General features: G+C 35.8%; 1 protein-coding gene across 1 annotated transcript in view; it reads left to right on the forward strand.

Annotated features, from left to right (window-relative positions):
• LOC150077333 (carboxy-terminal kinesin 2-like) overlaps positions 1–17683 on the forward strand; it is a 287195-nt gene that overhangs the window by 135562 nt on the left and 133950 nt on the right. The window contains exons 7-8 of the mRNA XM_090386031.1: positions 7995–8135; positions 16001–16312. Coding sequence (XP_090242157.1) covers positions 7995–8135; positions 16001–16312 — 453 coding nt within the window. The remainder of the gene's footprint in view (positions 1–7994; positions 8136–16000; positions 16313–17683) is intronic.

The following is a 17683-nucleotide window of genomic DNA, read 5'->3' on the forward strand; positions in this document are numbered from 1 at the left end:
CGTTGATGATAAACTTAAATTTTATTGCCCTTGTCCACTTGGCTGGAAAGATAAGAAAATATACCTCCTTAATTGCTAGGATTTCCAAATGCATTTGGGGTCAAAAGCTGTATGCCTTGGATACCATCTATAAAGCTATCTCCATTCTGGTGGTCTGTTGCTGCTGTGCTGGCAGTTGGTTTCACAGGGCCATTATTGACAGAAACAAAAGAATTGATTCTATCCAGTTGCACTGTCTGCTTGCCATCAGCCGAGCCTGCTGTACCGTCAGCACACCCGCCCTTCAAGTACTGGTGCCATGCCACTCTACCTCTAAGCCATTGCCAGAGGGCTTTGTTACTGCTTTAGGAAATTTCTTCTAGCAACAGTACTCAACTTCACACTGGAACCAACCAATAATTGAAAAAAGAAAAGAATGTACACCCACCTCATTCAAATTTGGCAAGACAACTGGAATACCACCCCTAAAGGGTTGGTTACAAAGAGATTGATTCCCAAAGACACCACCACCTTCCTGCGGCCACCCCCTTGGCTTTCGCCAGATCACTATGCTACTTATCTTCTCATGGAACACTGTTCATTAAAACAGAAGCTTGCCAATCTGGGCCTCATTGACAGTTCACCCTGTGTTTGTGGTGCCCATGAAGACTGGGTGTATGTGCGATACGCAGAGCCAGCGCAAGGGTTTCATGTGCAGTAGGTGAGACTTAAAATTTGCACCCCAGTTTATTCTGTTCATAATATCATAAACCATAAAGAGGATTATGTTGTAAATCAATCTTTTTTTTTTTTAAATATATTCTTAATATTTGATAAAAATATTTAGATAATATTATATCTTTATTTAGAAATAATTATTACCTTATTTAATTTAAATAATTATTTTTTTTAACCACTCAAAAAAATTGCATTTTGTTGGAATGCACCCCTAGTACCTTTGTGTCCCAGGCGATTGCCGAGGTTCGCCTAATGGACGGGTCAGCTCTGGCTATACCAGTGCGAAAATTACCATCCATTCAGAAGCATCAAGCTGGCAAACTCCACTCCTCATGTGGAGATGAAAATTTTTGCAATTCCTGAGATCTGCTGTGACACATTTAATTTCTTCTTTTCTATCCTCTGAGGTGCTGCAATGGGACCCGACCCTATCCAGTAATACCCTAACGATGCTATTCTTGTGATGGTTGGCTTGTGCTGTATTGTAATGTGTGTATTGGCCCCGGCACATGGGTTTTCTATACACACTGAATTTTATTCTAGGGCCCTCCCCATGTACAAACATCCAGCAAAGGGAGGGTACCCTCTACTTCCACCTCCGAGGTGGGGAGAAGCTATTGAGGAGAAGCTATTGAGGAAACCAAGCACCTCATCCTCTCTCCCCTCCGAATAATTGTGAACGTATCGTTTCCACGCCCGCATGGGAAGAACAGATCCATCAAAAATCCTGGACTTGAGCTCCTCCATAGCTAAATTTGCTATGACAGCACTAATAGGGAAGCCCATCGCTGCGCCATGAACCTGCTTATACATTGTGGTTTGAAATACCATGGTGGTACTGGAGAGACACAGTTCCACCCCAATACAAATATCCTCCACACTTAATGGAGTCCTATCCCTTAGGGTATCATCTTTCTCCAATGCCACATGTGCACATTTCACCCCATGATTGATAGGAATACATGTAACAAGGATAACACATCAAATGACACCATGGTCTCACCTTCTTGCAAATCATACAAAGTCTCTACTATTCCTGATAGTTAAATTGGAACGTCCAACAACAGGAAAAATTAATCTGGTTAAGAAACTGGACAAAGTAGGGCTGCCTATAAACAACACAATCGGCCTGAGTGAATGCCTTAGGAATCTTTGGTAGGCTGTAGAACCTAGGTAGTTGGCATCCCATGGCATGCCGTGTCCAATAAACCTCTTTAGAAATCTTCTCAGCCTTCAACCAACCTTGTGAAGTCTTGTTTACCTGCCATTCCAATCCCACTAACGAATTGCTACGAGTAACCCTATATGTCGTTCTATCATTCAAAATTTCCAAAGCTTTGTTACAATACTCCTCTTTGTCAAGGATCACCATTGACCTCCCCTTATCTGCAGGCAAAATCACGATGCTGTCATCTTGTCTCAGCTTCTTAAGTGCGTTCCTCTGGCTAATGCTTAGATTGGAGGGAGCTGCCCAAGCCTGACTCAGAATCACCGAGGTGCTTGTATGGATCTCATTAGCCACGACCACTTGTAATTTACTCAGCTCTTTCGATGTCCATGGCCACTTCTGCTATTGACAGATTTGGAGGGATTGCCTCAAACTTTGTTGTACCTAGGTGTAAAATCCCCCTCTTGTTTTTTAGTTAATTGGTTGCTGCTAAAATTACATATAAAGTTACAGGTTACATTCCCGTTTCTAACATTATGTTTGGCCATAGTCTCCTCCATTAATCTATTGAACTTACCAACTTGCCTTTGTCTGTAAATATCTGAAATTTTGGCTGCTTTGGCCGACACTACCCTCGTAATAAGCAAAAGGTGTGCAAGAGTCATACTACCACTTAAATTACCCAAAAACAAACCTTCTCTTCTCCTAATATAGTTCAGACTATTAGGTAGCTTTCCAACCCAAATGTTTAACACTTTCTTCTGGTACCACTTAGTAGCAAAAAACAGAAGATAATACTCGAAAGACAACTTAGCACGGAATCCACAAGGCATAAGACCATATGCTTTGCAATGATGTGTAAACCTCAAATGCTGTCTCTGCTTGGCTTCACCAACACTGAACTTTTGAAATTCTCGGATGTACCGTAACACAGGAAGGGCATAAACCATAACCAATTCTTGAAATAGACCTCTGGGGTTGGGAATGTTCATGTTCATAATGACTGCAATGATACTACACCCACTGTTATAAACTTTTATTGAAATAAAATAAATTAAAATTGTTAATAATAATAGCATAAAATAAGTAAATTGAATAGTATAATTAAGCTGGATAAAACTGATAAAGTAAGATACACTGTCTGTAAAATAACATAAAAATAAAATATATAATGAAATAAAACAATTCAGGTCATTGAATAAAAGCGATAAAACACTGAAGCTTTCAAAGGTGTCTGCCTCCTTTATTTACAGTGAAGCTTAACATCAACAGTACAGTACATCCTTGAATATCAGCAAGCTCACGGTACACAGCATGTGTTTCCACAGAAGCGTGGGCAGTACTCTACTTATGCGCACTGGAACTGGAACTGAGCATATAACTCACATGTTGCGCAATTGCCTGTTTTAGTGTTAATAAAGGAGGTGGACACCTGAAAGATTCAGTGTTTTATTGCTTTTATCCCATGATCTACATTGTTTTTATTTCATTGTATATATTTTATTGTACAGACAGTGTATCTTATTTTATCAGTTTTATCTGGCTTAATTATAATAATCAATTTACTTATTTTATCTTATTATTATTATTAACAATTTTGATTTATTTTATTTTATTTCAATAAAAGTTTATAATGGTTGATGTAGTATCGTTGCAGTCATTATGAACATTCCCAACCCCAGAGACCTATTTGAAGAATATAATAATGAAATTATCAAACTTGGTTATAACAAGCAACAAGGAACTGTAAAAATTCCTTGTTATAATCATTACTCGCTATATCTACCTCCTATTTTTTTTTTTTTTTTTTTTTTTTTAAATTCTCAATAACTTTATAAAAAGATCGATTCAAAAAAACAAAAGAAATATTAGAGAGAGGAAAATAATATTAGTATATACTAGGGTTTACAATACCGGTCAAAATCTTAATAGCGGTATTTCAGTATTTTAAATTTTTGAAACCGGGATACCGGTATTCCAAAAACAAAACGTTTTTCTCATTAAATTTTGATGACAATTAGGTGCAATAAAGTAAGGAAAAAAACAAGTACTGTAATTACTTTAATTCATGTTTTAAATAAACTTTTATTGCAATAATAAATATTGTGAAAAAAATCATTAAAATACAGTTATTCTAAAAACAAAAAAATACATATTGTTACTGCAGAGTTTAGTTATTTTTAAGCATCCACACTACTTGTCTGAATAAAGTGAGCTCTTAAGAAACATAAGCAATCAATAGTATGATCGTTTAAAATGGATCTAATTTTGGTACATACATATTTGATTAGCGGCAAAAAACAGACAGCAGAAAACACCCTTTAGGATTCTATTTTGGTACTATTAATTGTAGATAATTAATACTGAGATAATCGTAGGTGATCTCAGTTTGTATTTTCTAGGCTTTGAACTTTTTTTTAGCAAAAATAGTTAAAAGTATTTCATTAATTTCCGACTCAAGTTCATCTTTTAAAATCTCATTGGAGTCGGACAATTTCTTATTTTAGAAAGAATTTGCAGAACACTGATGTTCTGTTCCATGTTGGTCTTCCATGGTTGAATTATGTTCATCATTTCCTGAAGGAGAAAGACATTTTATTAAACAAAGTATAATTTTCACTATAGTATCTTTACTGAGTCTGGGAGAGAGCAAAGAGTGCAGTTAAGGAATTCTTCACATATAAATGCAAAGAACAGAAGGACAAATCAGATTGGACCTATATAATACCGGTATTCAAGATCCCGGTATTATAAGTCCTAGTATATACCTACATATTATTTTTATTAATATGCTTGTATTCGGTTTTTAAATCGATCCAGCTAAACATTATATACAAAATCATTGCATCCAAATTGTTTAGCAAATTTTTCTGCTTGAGCCTTCAAGATCGGACCGTCTATTGAAAATCCAGCACTTCTTTGTGTAGTGAACTATTGAAGCAATGCTTCATCGACATTTGTAACCTCGCACTTTCTAAAAAAAAAAATTTTTTTTTTCTGTTATGTTTTTTTCCAGTGCTGATTATTCTTCAATAATGTCATTATTGAAGAGGACAAAGAAACTTTTTACACACTTCAACATTTTTTGCACCATGTTCTAATTCACAAATAATTTCGAATTTTTCGCCAATCGGAGGACACTTCCTTTTGTTAGTAGAGATCTTTCCGAAGGAAGGGTTCATTTCTTACTGATTATATTTAAAATGACAGTCAAGTGATCTGCATACAAAGTTTTTGGAAGATTCAAAATAAAATTTATGGTTCAGTGAATACAAGACAATCTGTAAATAGGGTAATGCAACAAGCAAAACGCCAATGCGCTATTGTATAGCCCCTGTCCCTGAAAGGACAAGATCATAATCCAATGCAATGCAGGTGGTCATAAAAGCTGTCTCCCTTTTCATTTTTGTCCATTTCAAGAATTGGGTTTTTTCGACTGCCTGAGCAATTAAGAATGTTTGAAAAGTTACAAAATTTTGTAAGGCATATCCGTGTAGTAAGCTCGTTATAACAGTGAGCAATTGTATGGAGATACATGTAAATTAAAACCATTATGCCTTTTTTGCTCGTTACAGCCGTGATCTCGTTTTTTCCATGCTCGTTATAACCAAGTTCGACTGTACCTATTCATCACAGTTAAAACAGTTTGAAAATTAGACATCTTCTACCGCGCACTACAGTATAAGTTATGAGGTATGTTATTCATGCTACATCACCAATACAAAGGTTCTACTTATGTTGTCATACCTTATAAAATCTCTAACTAATTTTAAAATAAGCATATGAACATTACTAAGATTATTAAACTATTTATTGAAGACAATTTAATTTATTATTATTTTTTTTTTTCTTATGAAAACTCCAAGCAGTGAGAGGTATTAGAACCTATAGTACTTAGTACCGTGCTTGGGATAAGACTAGAGAAGATATTTGTTGACATTAGACTTGAACTTCTGTAGACTGTAATTTTCAGGAAATACGTATGAAGGAAGGTTGTTCCAGAAAACAGTAGTTGAATGAGTAAACGAGGAAAATGAAAAGTTGGTTCTGTGAGTTTAAAGATGGACAGCAAATGGATGTTGGCTGGTGGTGGCACATGTTCGGACTGTTTTGAAAGAGAGAGCGGGAATAATAGAAGCCAATGAAGAACAGTGCCCATGGAAGTATCTGTAGAAAAGGCATGCAGTAGGAACAGTACGTCTATGAGACAGCGAGTGGAGAGACTCTGTTAGAGAGGAGTCATTAATTAACCTAACTGCCCTCATCTGAATGGAATCTAGAAGCCTGAGAGAGGTTTTGGGGGCACCGCCCCTGATGTGGAAAAAATATTCCACGGTAGGGTGGATTTGCGATTTGTACCGAGTGAACAGCTGTTTGGAAGAAAAGTAACGCCAAGAGCGAAAGAGAAAACCAATTTTTTTAGATGCAGGAAGCAGTATTTGTAATGTGCTTGTGCCAAGAGAGATTAGAAGTCAGGGTAATCCCCAAAAGAGATATATCAACTTGCCTAGAAATCGGAGTGTCACCAAAGATAAGCATAGGAGCAGAAGAATCCTTTTTGCGAGATATAAGACAAGACTGAGTTTTAGAAGAATTGAAATCAACTAAGTTGTCTTTGCCCCACTGGAGAATTACCTGGAGATCGGCATTTAATCAAAAAGATGTCAAAATATTCCAAAAAAGACTTATTATTCCCAGGAACTCAAAATTCCTCATATAGTTCCTAACCTCAAACCAGACTTCCACTAACACTTTTCCGGGCCAGTTTTAAATACTCTATCTACTGCTGAATTTTTTTTAAAACTAATTTCTGAACATTTCTAATGTGGTTAAAATATGTCTGTGGCAGAAGAATTTAAATTATTGAATGATACCTTGGTCCAAAGTTGATAAACACATGTAGTATTAGCAGGAAGGAGTAATAAATTGCCATTACTTAAATTCACGTTTTTGGGATAACATGGAACATTATCTGATAATAGTAAATTTTCCTTGTTTTTTTTTTTTTTTTTTTTGTTTACTTTATTCAAATTATGAAGTCATTCAGAAAAAATAGCTCTTGTCATCTGGGCTCGATGTCATCCATTGGCTTATCAATCAAAATTAATGGATACCATATTCATATGTTTTTAGAACATCTTGGTCTCAGCAAAGTAATAATTATCAACTGTTGCTTTTTTTTGTTCTGAAGAATTTACACACAGTAAAATTGTAGAATTAGAACTTTTAAACACTAAGGATTTACTTGGTAAAGCACAATAAAAGAGGCCAGTTTATATTAAAGGTGTCTTTGGGTTCATATTGTTGTGTTAAAGATGCAAATGCAAAATTCATGTTCCACATAATTTTCATTAACAGGTGCACTTTCACATCACAGAATCTTTAAAACAATGTTATTTCTGTTACAGAATTTATAAGCCATCCATTACTAGCAAAACATGTCTTTTTTTTTAAAGCCTTTGCAAAATTCAAAGCTTTTTCTTGTAGTATTGGACTGCTTTCTGGAATTCCTCTGGCACAAGCACCATCAAACCAGGCAAGTTTTAACTTATTAATTTCTTTATATGTATATTTTTTTCCATCACCATCTTTATTTGAAGATGGATAAATCAGGAATTTATTTGAAGATGGATAAAGAGCTACCTATTTAGTAGCATTATTTGTACAGTTACATTATTTATACAGAAACTCCACAGTCATAGAAATCTGTGAAAATCAGTGGCTGCCAAACAATAGCATTAATGATCCCAGTCAGGTAAGATAATGGTCATCTTAGAGAATTATAGATTCTTAGATATCTATGGAATACATCGGCTGCCAAACAACAGGATTAACAGTCATGGTTGGGTCAGAGACTAGTTGCCTTGGAGAATACGGTTTTAATACAAGGGACACTTATTTAAATATTTTCTAAGAAATATTGTTCTTTTGTAAAGGTGGTCGCTTACAGAGGTTTCTGTACGTGCCCAAAGTACAATTATGAAATTATAGCTTGTTCAATAGTGAGCAAAAAGTAGGTTTAAACAGTTTACAGTTGAAATATATAGCAGCATAGTATTTTATTTGTTGTAATATATTTTTGTTATAAAGAAATCAATTATTTACATAGGGAAATATTAGAGTATTTTGTCGAGTTCGTCCCTTGCTGTCAGAAGAGCTGAAGAAAGGTTTGGATATTCATCATTTCAACATGGATTCAAATCAAAGAACAATAGAGGTTTTCCAAAATGTTGATAGGAATTTGAATGAGGTAGGTCATGTTCTTTTTATTTTTCTTATTACGTGATTTTACAATTAAGTACCAGGACCAATTCAATTTAAGGAATACCAAAATTAGAGTAAGAAAAGCTTTTAATCTTTTTTTTTTCAAGTTTGTAGCCTTTATGGGCAACATACTTATGAGGATGCTCATAGAGCCCAATATTACCACTTGGAAATACTGTTTAAACTCATTTGAATGACCATCACAAATTCCTTTGCCATGTTTATTTGACTTCTTTCATGCTGTCAAATTGTTCCTTTAATGCGGACGTGATTTTGGGGAATAAGTAGAAATCCAAGAAATAAATCAGGGTGGTTTAGCTCCCTTTCTTCCCAAAACTAGTCTTGGTGAATTCTTGTAACCAAATGATCCTAAACATGTGCTTGATACTTCTTATTCACTGTATTTTTTGACAGAAGAAATTTCATATGAAGAAAGTGAGATTACTTTGGTTTTTAATTTTTCAAACTAAATTTTTTGAACCTCAGAGAGCATGTTGATCTTTGATGCCATGCACTGCCTCTTTCATTATGATTGTATTAGAAACACCATGACTTGTCACATTCGCAATTGAATTGAATAAGGAGGGCCATCATCACCAACTTTTATGAGCTCTTTTCGTGTTTTTAATCTGAGCAGCTTTCATTCATCAATATGGCACAAATTGTTTTACTGATTACTGTTAATGTGAAATTGTTTTTCTGCTATTCAAAGACTCATTTGATGATAGACACAATCACTGTGTGAACTTTTCTTACCATTTCTGGGATTTTAGACACAGGCAGAGGTGAAGGTGATTCTTGCATTACTTCTATTAGAATGAGCAGCAGTCTGGAGCGAGGGGTGCAGGGGTTTCAGGGACTGATGGCAGTCATCATGAAACAAATAAATACATGGGATGTGTTGGGGTAACTAAGAATAAGAACAGGTGTATGCAGTGGTGAATTTGGGCCAGAACGCACCGGAACAACGTTCCGGTATCTTTTGTCTAAATGCCATAATAGAAAATCATTAAATTTATACACCTAATACAGTCGATTCTGGTTATTTGGGACACATCGGGACTAGTGCATTTCGGCCCGATTAAGCGGCTGTCCCAATTATCATCTGAAGTTTCATGTAAATAGTTTAAAATACAATGGACCCCCGCTTTACAATTGGTACACTGTACAATCAAATCACGTTACGATGGAGTCACCATAGTAAAATACCTTTCACTATATGATGTGTAGTAAGTGCCGGTCATTGTGATCACATTGAATTGAATTTTAATTCTATTAAACAGCAATTCTAATTAGCGAAAATAGAAGGAATATTATCCACAGGCTATAAAAGTAAAGATATATTAAGCAAAAATTTACCCTTTATTACCTTACCAATTAAAAAATTAAATGATACGTGAAAATCGGAAAAATATACATGATAATTTGAGTAATTAATACGTGCTGTAATATGTACATACTAACTAGATGACATTTCTGTTCACTGACGTTTGTGGGTGGGGGTTAAAATTTAAAACAGTAAAAAGATAAGCAATCAATAACAAAGAACACGGCACACACAAATTGCAAATAACACTATATGCGCAAGTGAGAACAGTGTAACAAGTTACGAAGCTTTAAAAATAGAAATGAAGAGAAGATTCCATGTAAGTGTAAGCACATTTCACCATAATAACCCACAGAATTTCAGCTGTTGGTATTATCGCAAATTCAATAAAATGGAGTTTATCCGTTTATGATAGATTGCACTAACAGAAAAGCCCAATAAACAGGTGACTGCTAATTGTTTTATGGTTGTGATCTCCAGAAATCCTACCGAACCACATGGTACGGTCAGAGATTTAAACGGCATGTTGTCCCAATTAAGCGAAGTAAGCCCTAGCTATTTTCTCGATTGGGTTCTGTTTTTTAAGATTTGCTCCGATTAACCGTGGCCCAAATAACTAGGATCAACTGTATTATGAAACAATGGCATAATAAAAGGGGAGAGAGAAATAATATCTATTTTACCCATTGCTACTAAAAATATATATTAATAGTAATCTTTAAAATTAATAGATTTCTTTAAATTTTTATTTAAAAACAAAAATATGAATTTCACAATGAAACATTGAACATTTCTTACTAAAGTACAATGTGTTAGATAAAGAGATCCAACAAATGAGATATATACTGTGATGCGTGCGAACGCTGAATTTTGATTCGCCGTGAGTCTGAAGTCTGATTCAGTTACTGTACAGTCGATGTGGTGTGATCATATAGTTTTTTTTTTGTCATTGATATATGTATTATTTATATAATATGTACATGTGAGTTTATGACCGATTCTACTATTTAGATTAATTAATTTATTTATTAGTTTCTTCTAAGGTAAAAATTAATTTTTATGGGATTAAATATATAAATTTAAATTTCTTTAATTTCAGTATTTAAACATTAAAAGAAGAAATTTTCATTAAATACAAAATGAGCGAAAAATGCAAGCAAACAACATTAAATAAATTTCTTGATAAAAAAACTGAAAACTGCAAGAAAATGAACAAACATATGTGGAAATGACAACGACATGACCTCTTCTTTTTCCATCAAGATCTAAAGATGAGAGAAACAGTGACACAGAATTAAAATTTAATTGGCCCCATGTTTGGAATGCTGACATGTGGATTGAGAAGAAAAAAGCATATCCTTGGCTTACATGCGATGCCGGAAAATTAGGACGTTTCAATTGTACTGCTGTAAAAAAATTAGGGCCGTCTAAAATGCAGGGAGTTAGCATTTCAAAGAAATGGAGTTTGGTAGTGGTATCATCTTATGGCAAAGATAGAAGTGCACAATTGACATATTTGCATAAGAAAACTTATGAACATTCAAATAGTACTTCACATATACAGGCTGAAAAAATCTTGCAAACTGCAAATGAACAACATTTAGAAGCAGTAAAAGTAATCAAATTAATCAGACAGCTTTCACTTAAAATGTCTCTTAAAATGTCTTGAAAAATACAGATTTGATGACAATTATTTAAAACCCTATTTAATTTCTTTTATGAGCAATGGGGCAAGTGTTATGTTGGACAGAAAATCTGGAGTTGGAAATAAATTATTAGAAAATGATCCAAATTTGATCATATGGCATTATTTAAACCATTGACTTGAGCTATCAGTTGGAGATGCAATATCAGAAGCTAATGGGAATTAACCATTTTCAAATATTTATGGACAAGCTGCACACTTTGTACAGTCAATCTCCAAAAAACCAGAGAGAAATAGAAGCATCGATACCAGCATCAGCGAAGAAATTAAAAGGATGGGGCGGGTATTTAACATGAGGTGGGTGGCCAGCTCCTTTAAGACCATATCAGCAGTTTGGCAAAATTTTGCATCTTTATGCCATACTTTTGAAAATGCCACTAAAGATAACAACCGAAACAAAACTGAACAAACCATGTTCAACGAATTATATAAAAGAATTTCATCCAAACAGTTTGTTCTAAATTTAGCCCCATGTATGATGTATTGTTTGAGCTATCAATTCTTTCAAAGTCATTGCAGAAAAGAGAGATATGACAATAGTATATTTCGGCAAATTGATTCGTTGTACAATTTGTTACTTGGAAATTTTAAAATATACTCAAAAAGGAAAAAAGTTGTTAGATGTCTCAGATGCTATTGAAAAAATGCAATTATTTTCAGTAACATTAATGGGCAATAACAAAGCAACACTAATTCATAAGAATCAATTTCTAAACAGTATTATTAATAATATTAGCATTAACATTAGCGTTAGTAGAGGCATATGATGCAAGAAAGCAAGCTTATGCAGCATCAGCCAAAAAAAAAAAATAAAAAACACTCCCATTTCACCCCTCTGTTCATTCGAAATACCTGTCCAGCTGAGCCTTAAATTTATTTAGGCTATCAACTTCCACAACAAGGGATGGAAGTCTCTTCAACCAACCAACTACCCACTGGCTAAAGGCAAATTTCCACACATCTATAATACACACGTCTTTCCTCAATTTGAATTTATGCCCTCTGAGGTGATTATTCTGAGCAAGAGGAAGAATTCCATCAGCAATCAGCATGCTCAAACCATTCAAGGCTTTATACACCTCTATCAGATCACCTCACCGGTGCCTAGTCTCCAGACACTGTAATTTGCAAAACTTAAGCTTTTCCTCGTAAGAGCAACCCTTTGTTCCATTCACTAATCTTGTTGCCCTTCTCTGTACTCGTTCCAGCAGCTCTACATCCTTCTTGAAATGAAGCCTCCAGACCTGTATACAGTACTCAAGGTGTGGCTTGACCATTGCCTTATACAAAGGAATAATCACCTCATCTCTGCTAGAAAAATTCCTGTATATCACTGACAAGACACCATGAGCTACTCTTGGAGCCTGTCTGCACTGCTCAGAAAACTTCATATCTGCCTGAACAATTACCGCCAGGTCCTTTTCGTTCTCTATCAAGTGTAGTACCACAGAGTTGATCCGTTACTCTGGGATTACTGTTTCCCATATGTAGTACTTTACTTTTGTCAATGTTAAACTTCATTTGCCACCTCTCAGCCCACCTGCTCAACTTTTCTAGATGCTGTTGCAGCAGCAGCATACTGTCAGTAAACTTGGACATTAAGCTTGGTATACCATCATCAATATCATTTATAAATACAGAAAACAACAATGGACCCAACACTGAACCCTGAGGGACTCCACTAATAACATTAGTCCACGATGAGCAGTGTCCACTGATTACCACTCTGTCTTCTCCCACTGAACTACCCCTTTATCCATAGCAGCAATTTGCCTCCAATGCCACACTGCTCCAATTTGTGCAGCAGTCTCCCATGTGCAACAGTATCGAAAGCCTTTCTAAGATCCAAATATATAATATCAAAGTTATTCCCTGCATCCAGTTCTTTTGTGACTGCATCATAGTATCCAATGAAATTGGTCAGGCAAGACTTTCCCCTTAACAAAACCATGCTGTGTCCGAGCTATAACTGATGTCTTGTCTAGATGATCCCGCAGTGCTTCTTTAACCAGTGCCTCCATTAATTTTCCTGCAACAGAAGTTAAACTCACAGGTCTATAATTACTTGTGTCAGCCTTTGATCCTCCTTTGTGAATTGGGGGTCACATTTGCACAACTCCAGTCTATGGGTACCTCCCCTGAGTCCAAAGAAGCTCTCATAATTATGGCAAAGGGTTTGCTTACTTCCTTTGCTGCCTCCTTTAATATAACTGGATAGATCCCATCCACCCCGGGTGCTTTTTTTATGTTTACCCTCAACAATTTCTCCTCCACATTCCTCTCAGTTATTACAAAATCATCTAGCTCACTGCCAGAGTTTACCTCACCTCTGGTATTCCCCTTCCTGAATAACTCCTCATGTGTGAATGTAGATGCAAAATACTCATTTAGTTTGTTAGCCACCTGAGCAGAATCATCAACAGTTGAACCATCAATATCCAGTGGACCAATCTGATTCATCCCTTTCCTTCTAGAGTTTACATAGGTAAAGAACTCTTTTCTGTTTTTCTTTGCATCCTTTGCCAAGGATTTCTCATAATCTGCCTTTGCCTGCCTAATCTCCTTTGTGAGTTGGTTACAGACCAGCTTATATCTATCATAGGGTTCCATGTCACCCATTAATTTATAAGTAATCCATGCATTTTTCTTCTCTGCCATATGTCTTATTAGTTCATCTGACATCCATTTAGGCCTAAATTTGAACAATATTTCTTAGTTGGTATGTAAAGCCTAGTAGCTTCCAAGATAAATTCTTTGAATGCTTCCCATTTTAAATTTGCTGTTGGTAACATCATCAGTTGGTCCCACTGTATAGAATTTAAATACTGTCTCAGACCATCATAGTCACCTTTACGAAAGCAAAAACCCTTCCCTTTACCCCTGATGGTAGTTACCTCTTTGAGTAAATCCCACTTCAGCACACTGTGATCACTGCCACCTAGTGGTTCCTTTATCTGCAGATTCTTAATGCATGAAGAATCACTATTGATAATCAGATCAAGAGTATTACTCTGTCTAGTTGCCTCCTGAACATGCTGATGTAGAAAACAATCATCCAATAAATCCACAAAAGCCTTGCTAGTGTGTGAGTGACCAATCCACAAATTCCAGTCAATCTCTGGGAAATTAAAATCCTCCATTATAAGACTCTCTGATTTACTGGCCCACTATTTCCCTGTACAGTTTCTTATTATACTCATCAGAGTCATTAGGCCTATAGCACACTCTCAATTTTGATCTCCCAATGCTTATGTCACATCTGACTGACTCAACGCTGCTTTGTCCAGCGATGTCGATTGGCTTCACTTCCTTGGATTTTATGTGTTTCTTATCTAATAGCATAACCCCTCCTCCCTACCTATCCTGTCTATCCTTTCTGTACACATTATACTGTAAAAAAAAAAAGTGTTTTAATAACAGTTATGTTTTTTAATTGAATATGTACACTGTATGACCAGATGTATTTTGTCACCTCTTCGTGAATATTGTTTACTGTGCCAGAAGCCCTCAGAACATGTGTATCATCTTGGACTACCAGTATAAATCTCATTGGCTTGCCTGTGCAGCAGCAGTATATTAAAAACGACTATTTGCAGACTTATAACATGGGATGGTGGTTGGGACATATAAAGGACAAATCACTAGTCCTTTATATGTGCTCAACTGTGCGAAACATCCCAAAATCCATTGTGACAATTTTATTCAAAGGTGGTTTGCATCTGTCAGAGTGTCAACCATCTGTGGGGGAGCTGAATAGCCTTGTGCTAAACTGTGGGGAAGTTGTACGTAAGCACAATATCATGATCATCAGTACAAAGCAGTGTTTGGGGTAGTGTTGTTCCTGATCTACAAACAGTGGCAGAAGGTTGTGCGGAGTGATGAATCTCTCTCTCTCTCTCTCTCTCTGTGCATAGTTTCATCCTGATGGATTTATTTGAGTGTGGAGATTGCCCAGATAGTGCTTCCAGTTTATAATGTATCAACCATGAAGTTTTGTGAATACAATGTGATGATGGAGATATATCAAACATGCTGGACATAATGGCCCATTGGTAAGTGCTTGAAGCCTTGACATGACCTTATAGGGGTCATGGTCAAGGCTTCATGATCATATAAAGTCATGAAGTCCATGACCTTATATGATCATTTTGGACAATTATGTACATACACTATAGCACTACTATGGAAATGGATTATTAGTGAAATAATAAGAGGAATAGCCTTGTGCTGAATTGAGGTAAACTCCTCTTATTATTTTACTAATATTATTATCAACGTAGAACATATTGAGTATTACAGCTCTGATTCATACTATCTAGGAAATGGATTATGTAAGTATCACAACAAAGCTCCCTGTCATACATTGAGGGTCATTCTGGACTGCTTATGGACAACAGTGTTGAAAAGTTGGATTGGCTGGCTCAGAGCATAGACCTCGACCATATTGAATACCTCTGGTACATAAGTTGTTGCCAGATTAGCCTGCGTTGAAAATGGCTTTCTTTCAATTTGGCTACTTTTTAGTAGAAATAGAAGCAAATTCTGGAGAACATATACTGGAAGTTGCTAAAAAATATGTCCAAAAGGGTTGAAGCTCATACAAGCTAAATATGGCTTACTATTTGCTATGTTTTAGAATTAATAGCTCTGTATACGACTACCTGCATATGTCTAAGTACCCATGGTCATATAGTGTATCTTTTCTGTACAATAATCATAGTATGGTTAATGTAATTATTTTATTAAAATGAAATTATTTCTGTTATTCTCATTAAATGTATACTAAGATAAGATTTTAAAATGATTGGTTTTCCTATAGAGCTCCTTTTCAAGTAAATCCAGAAGCATTAAAAAAAATGAGTTTACATTTGATAGAATATTTGGTCCCAGTTCAACACAGAAAGAAGTGTTTGGAGAAATATCACAGCTTGTGCAATCTGCTCTTGATGGATATAATGTCTCCATCTTTGCATATGGACAGACAGGATCAGGAAAAACATATACAATGGAAGGACCAGAAAATATTGTTGACTTTGCAAGTGAATATGACCCTGCTTCTTTAGGAATTATACCACGTGCAGTACAGCAAATATTTTATTCTTCACAAGAACTAATAGCAAAGGACTGGAAGGTAAGATTAATATATCCATTGCTTGTATACATAAAGTATCCACTTTATTATGTACACCTATCTAAAATCAAACAGGCTCCCTTTTGCCTGCAACACAGTAGCAATTCATCTCATTGTGAATGATGAACCTCATTAACAATGGTGTCCATCATAAAATCCATGAGAGATACAGTTATGGAGTTCATGATGAACTGGTCAATCCAACAACAAAGACCTCTGACATCTGGAATTATAAATTATTTTCCAGTGCAGATATGATATTGTCCAGTATCTTATAATTCCTATAGAGTGTATATTGGTGGTTTGCAATTCTGGATTGCCATTTGATTCCCACATATGTTCTATAGTGGTCTCCACATTTACTAAATTAAAGCCCAGTAACTGTGGGGGGGGGCCACTGAATAAGAAGTCATTCACAGATGGTCCCATAAATCACAGTGGCATGGAGAAATCCTCATGTGACAGTTATCCTGCTGGGAATAACTGTTGCCTGAGGAGTAGGAAATCAGTGCAGTGGAGTGTGCCTGATCTGCAATGATGTCTAAATATGCTCTAGCATTCACACATCCCACATGGATCAAGGGCCATTCCTGTGTACTCCAAGCAGAACATGTCAAGTCAATCACTTGTTGCTCACCAGCCTCTAATGTTATTTTCATGTATGACAGGTTCCGCTATGTGTTATTATCATATGTTGTAACCTGCATTCATCAAAATGCATTTACAAATGGGATTCATCATAATGTCAGGCCATTGTCTTCTCTGCTTGTGCACACCTTCTATAGCCCATTATAGTCATTCCCACCTCTAGAGTGCAAACAGCAGTGGTGTAAAGCAAGATCATTTACTGTTTTAGATTTACTTAGTATGATACCTGGTACATTATATGCTTGGATGCCCGCTGTTGTGTTCCGTGGATTGATCTGCACTGTTCTCTCAGTATTGCATTGTTTAGCTTTGTAGAATCATGGCAGCCTTTTGTTCTTACCGGATATCAACCACTAGTTTTATGGCTATGATTCTCTTACAGATCTTGAGATACCCTCATCATATCCATTGTGTCGATTGTTGTGTCATTTCCAATTTTCTGGAAGATGGTTTCTTCCTGGGATATACTCTATTGGAAAAAGTATCTGAAAATTCCTGGAATTTTAGAAAAAAATTAACAAATCCCACTATCCATATGTCAGGAATGGGTATAAAAGAAACAGTGTTCATGCTAGAAAGTGGATCAATGAAATATAGTGGTTGGACTAAGGCATTGAACTTAGTACCTTTCAGTGAGGACTCACACCATGCCACCATAGGGTGTCAATCTGTTTATGCCATTGTAGCAAAACTGTAACACCTGAGATTAGTGGTGGCTAACAT

The sequence above is a fragment of the Mastigoproctus giganteus genome, chromosome 12, assembly GCF_048544385.1.
Source record: "Mastigoproctus giganteus isolate SK-2022 chromosome 12, ASM4854438v1, whole genome shotgun sequence".
NCBI classification, from domain to species: Eukaryota; Metazoa; Arthropoda; class Arachnida; order Uropygi; family Thelyphonidae; genus Mastigoproctus; species Mastigoproctus giganteus.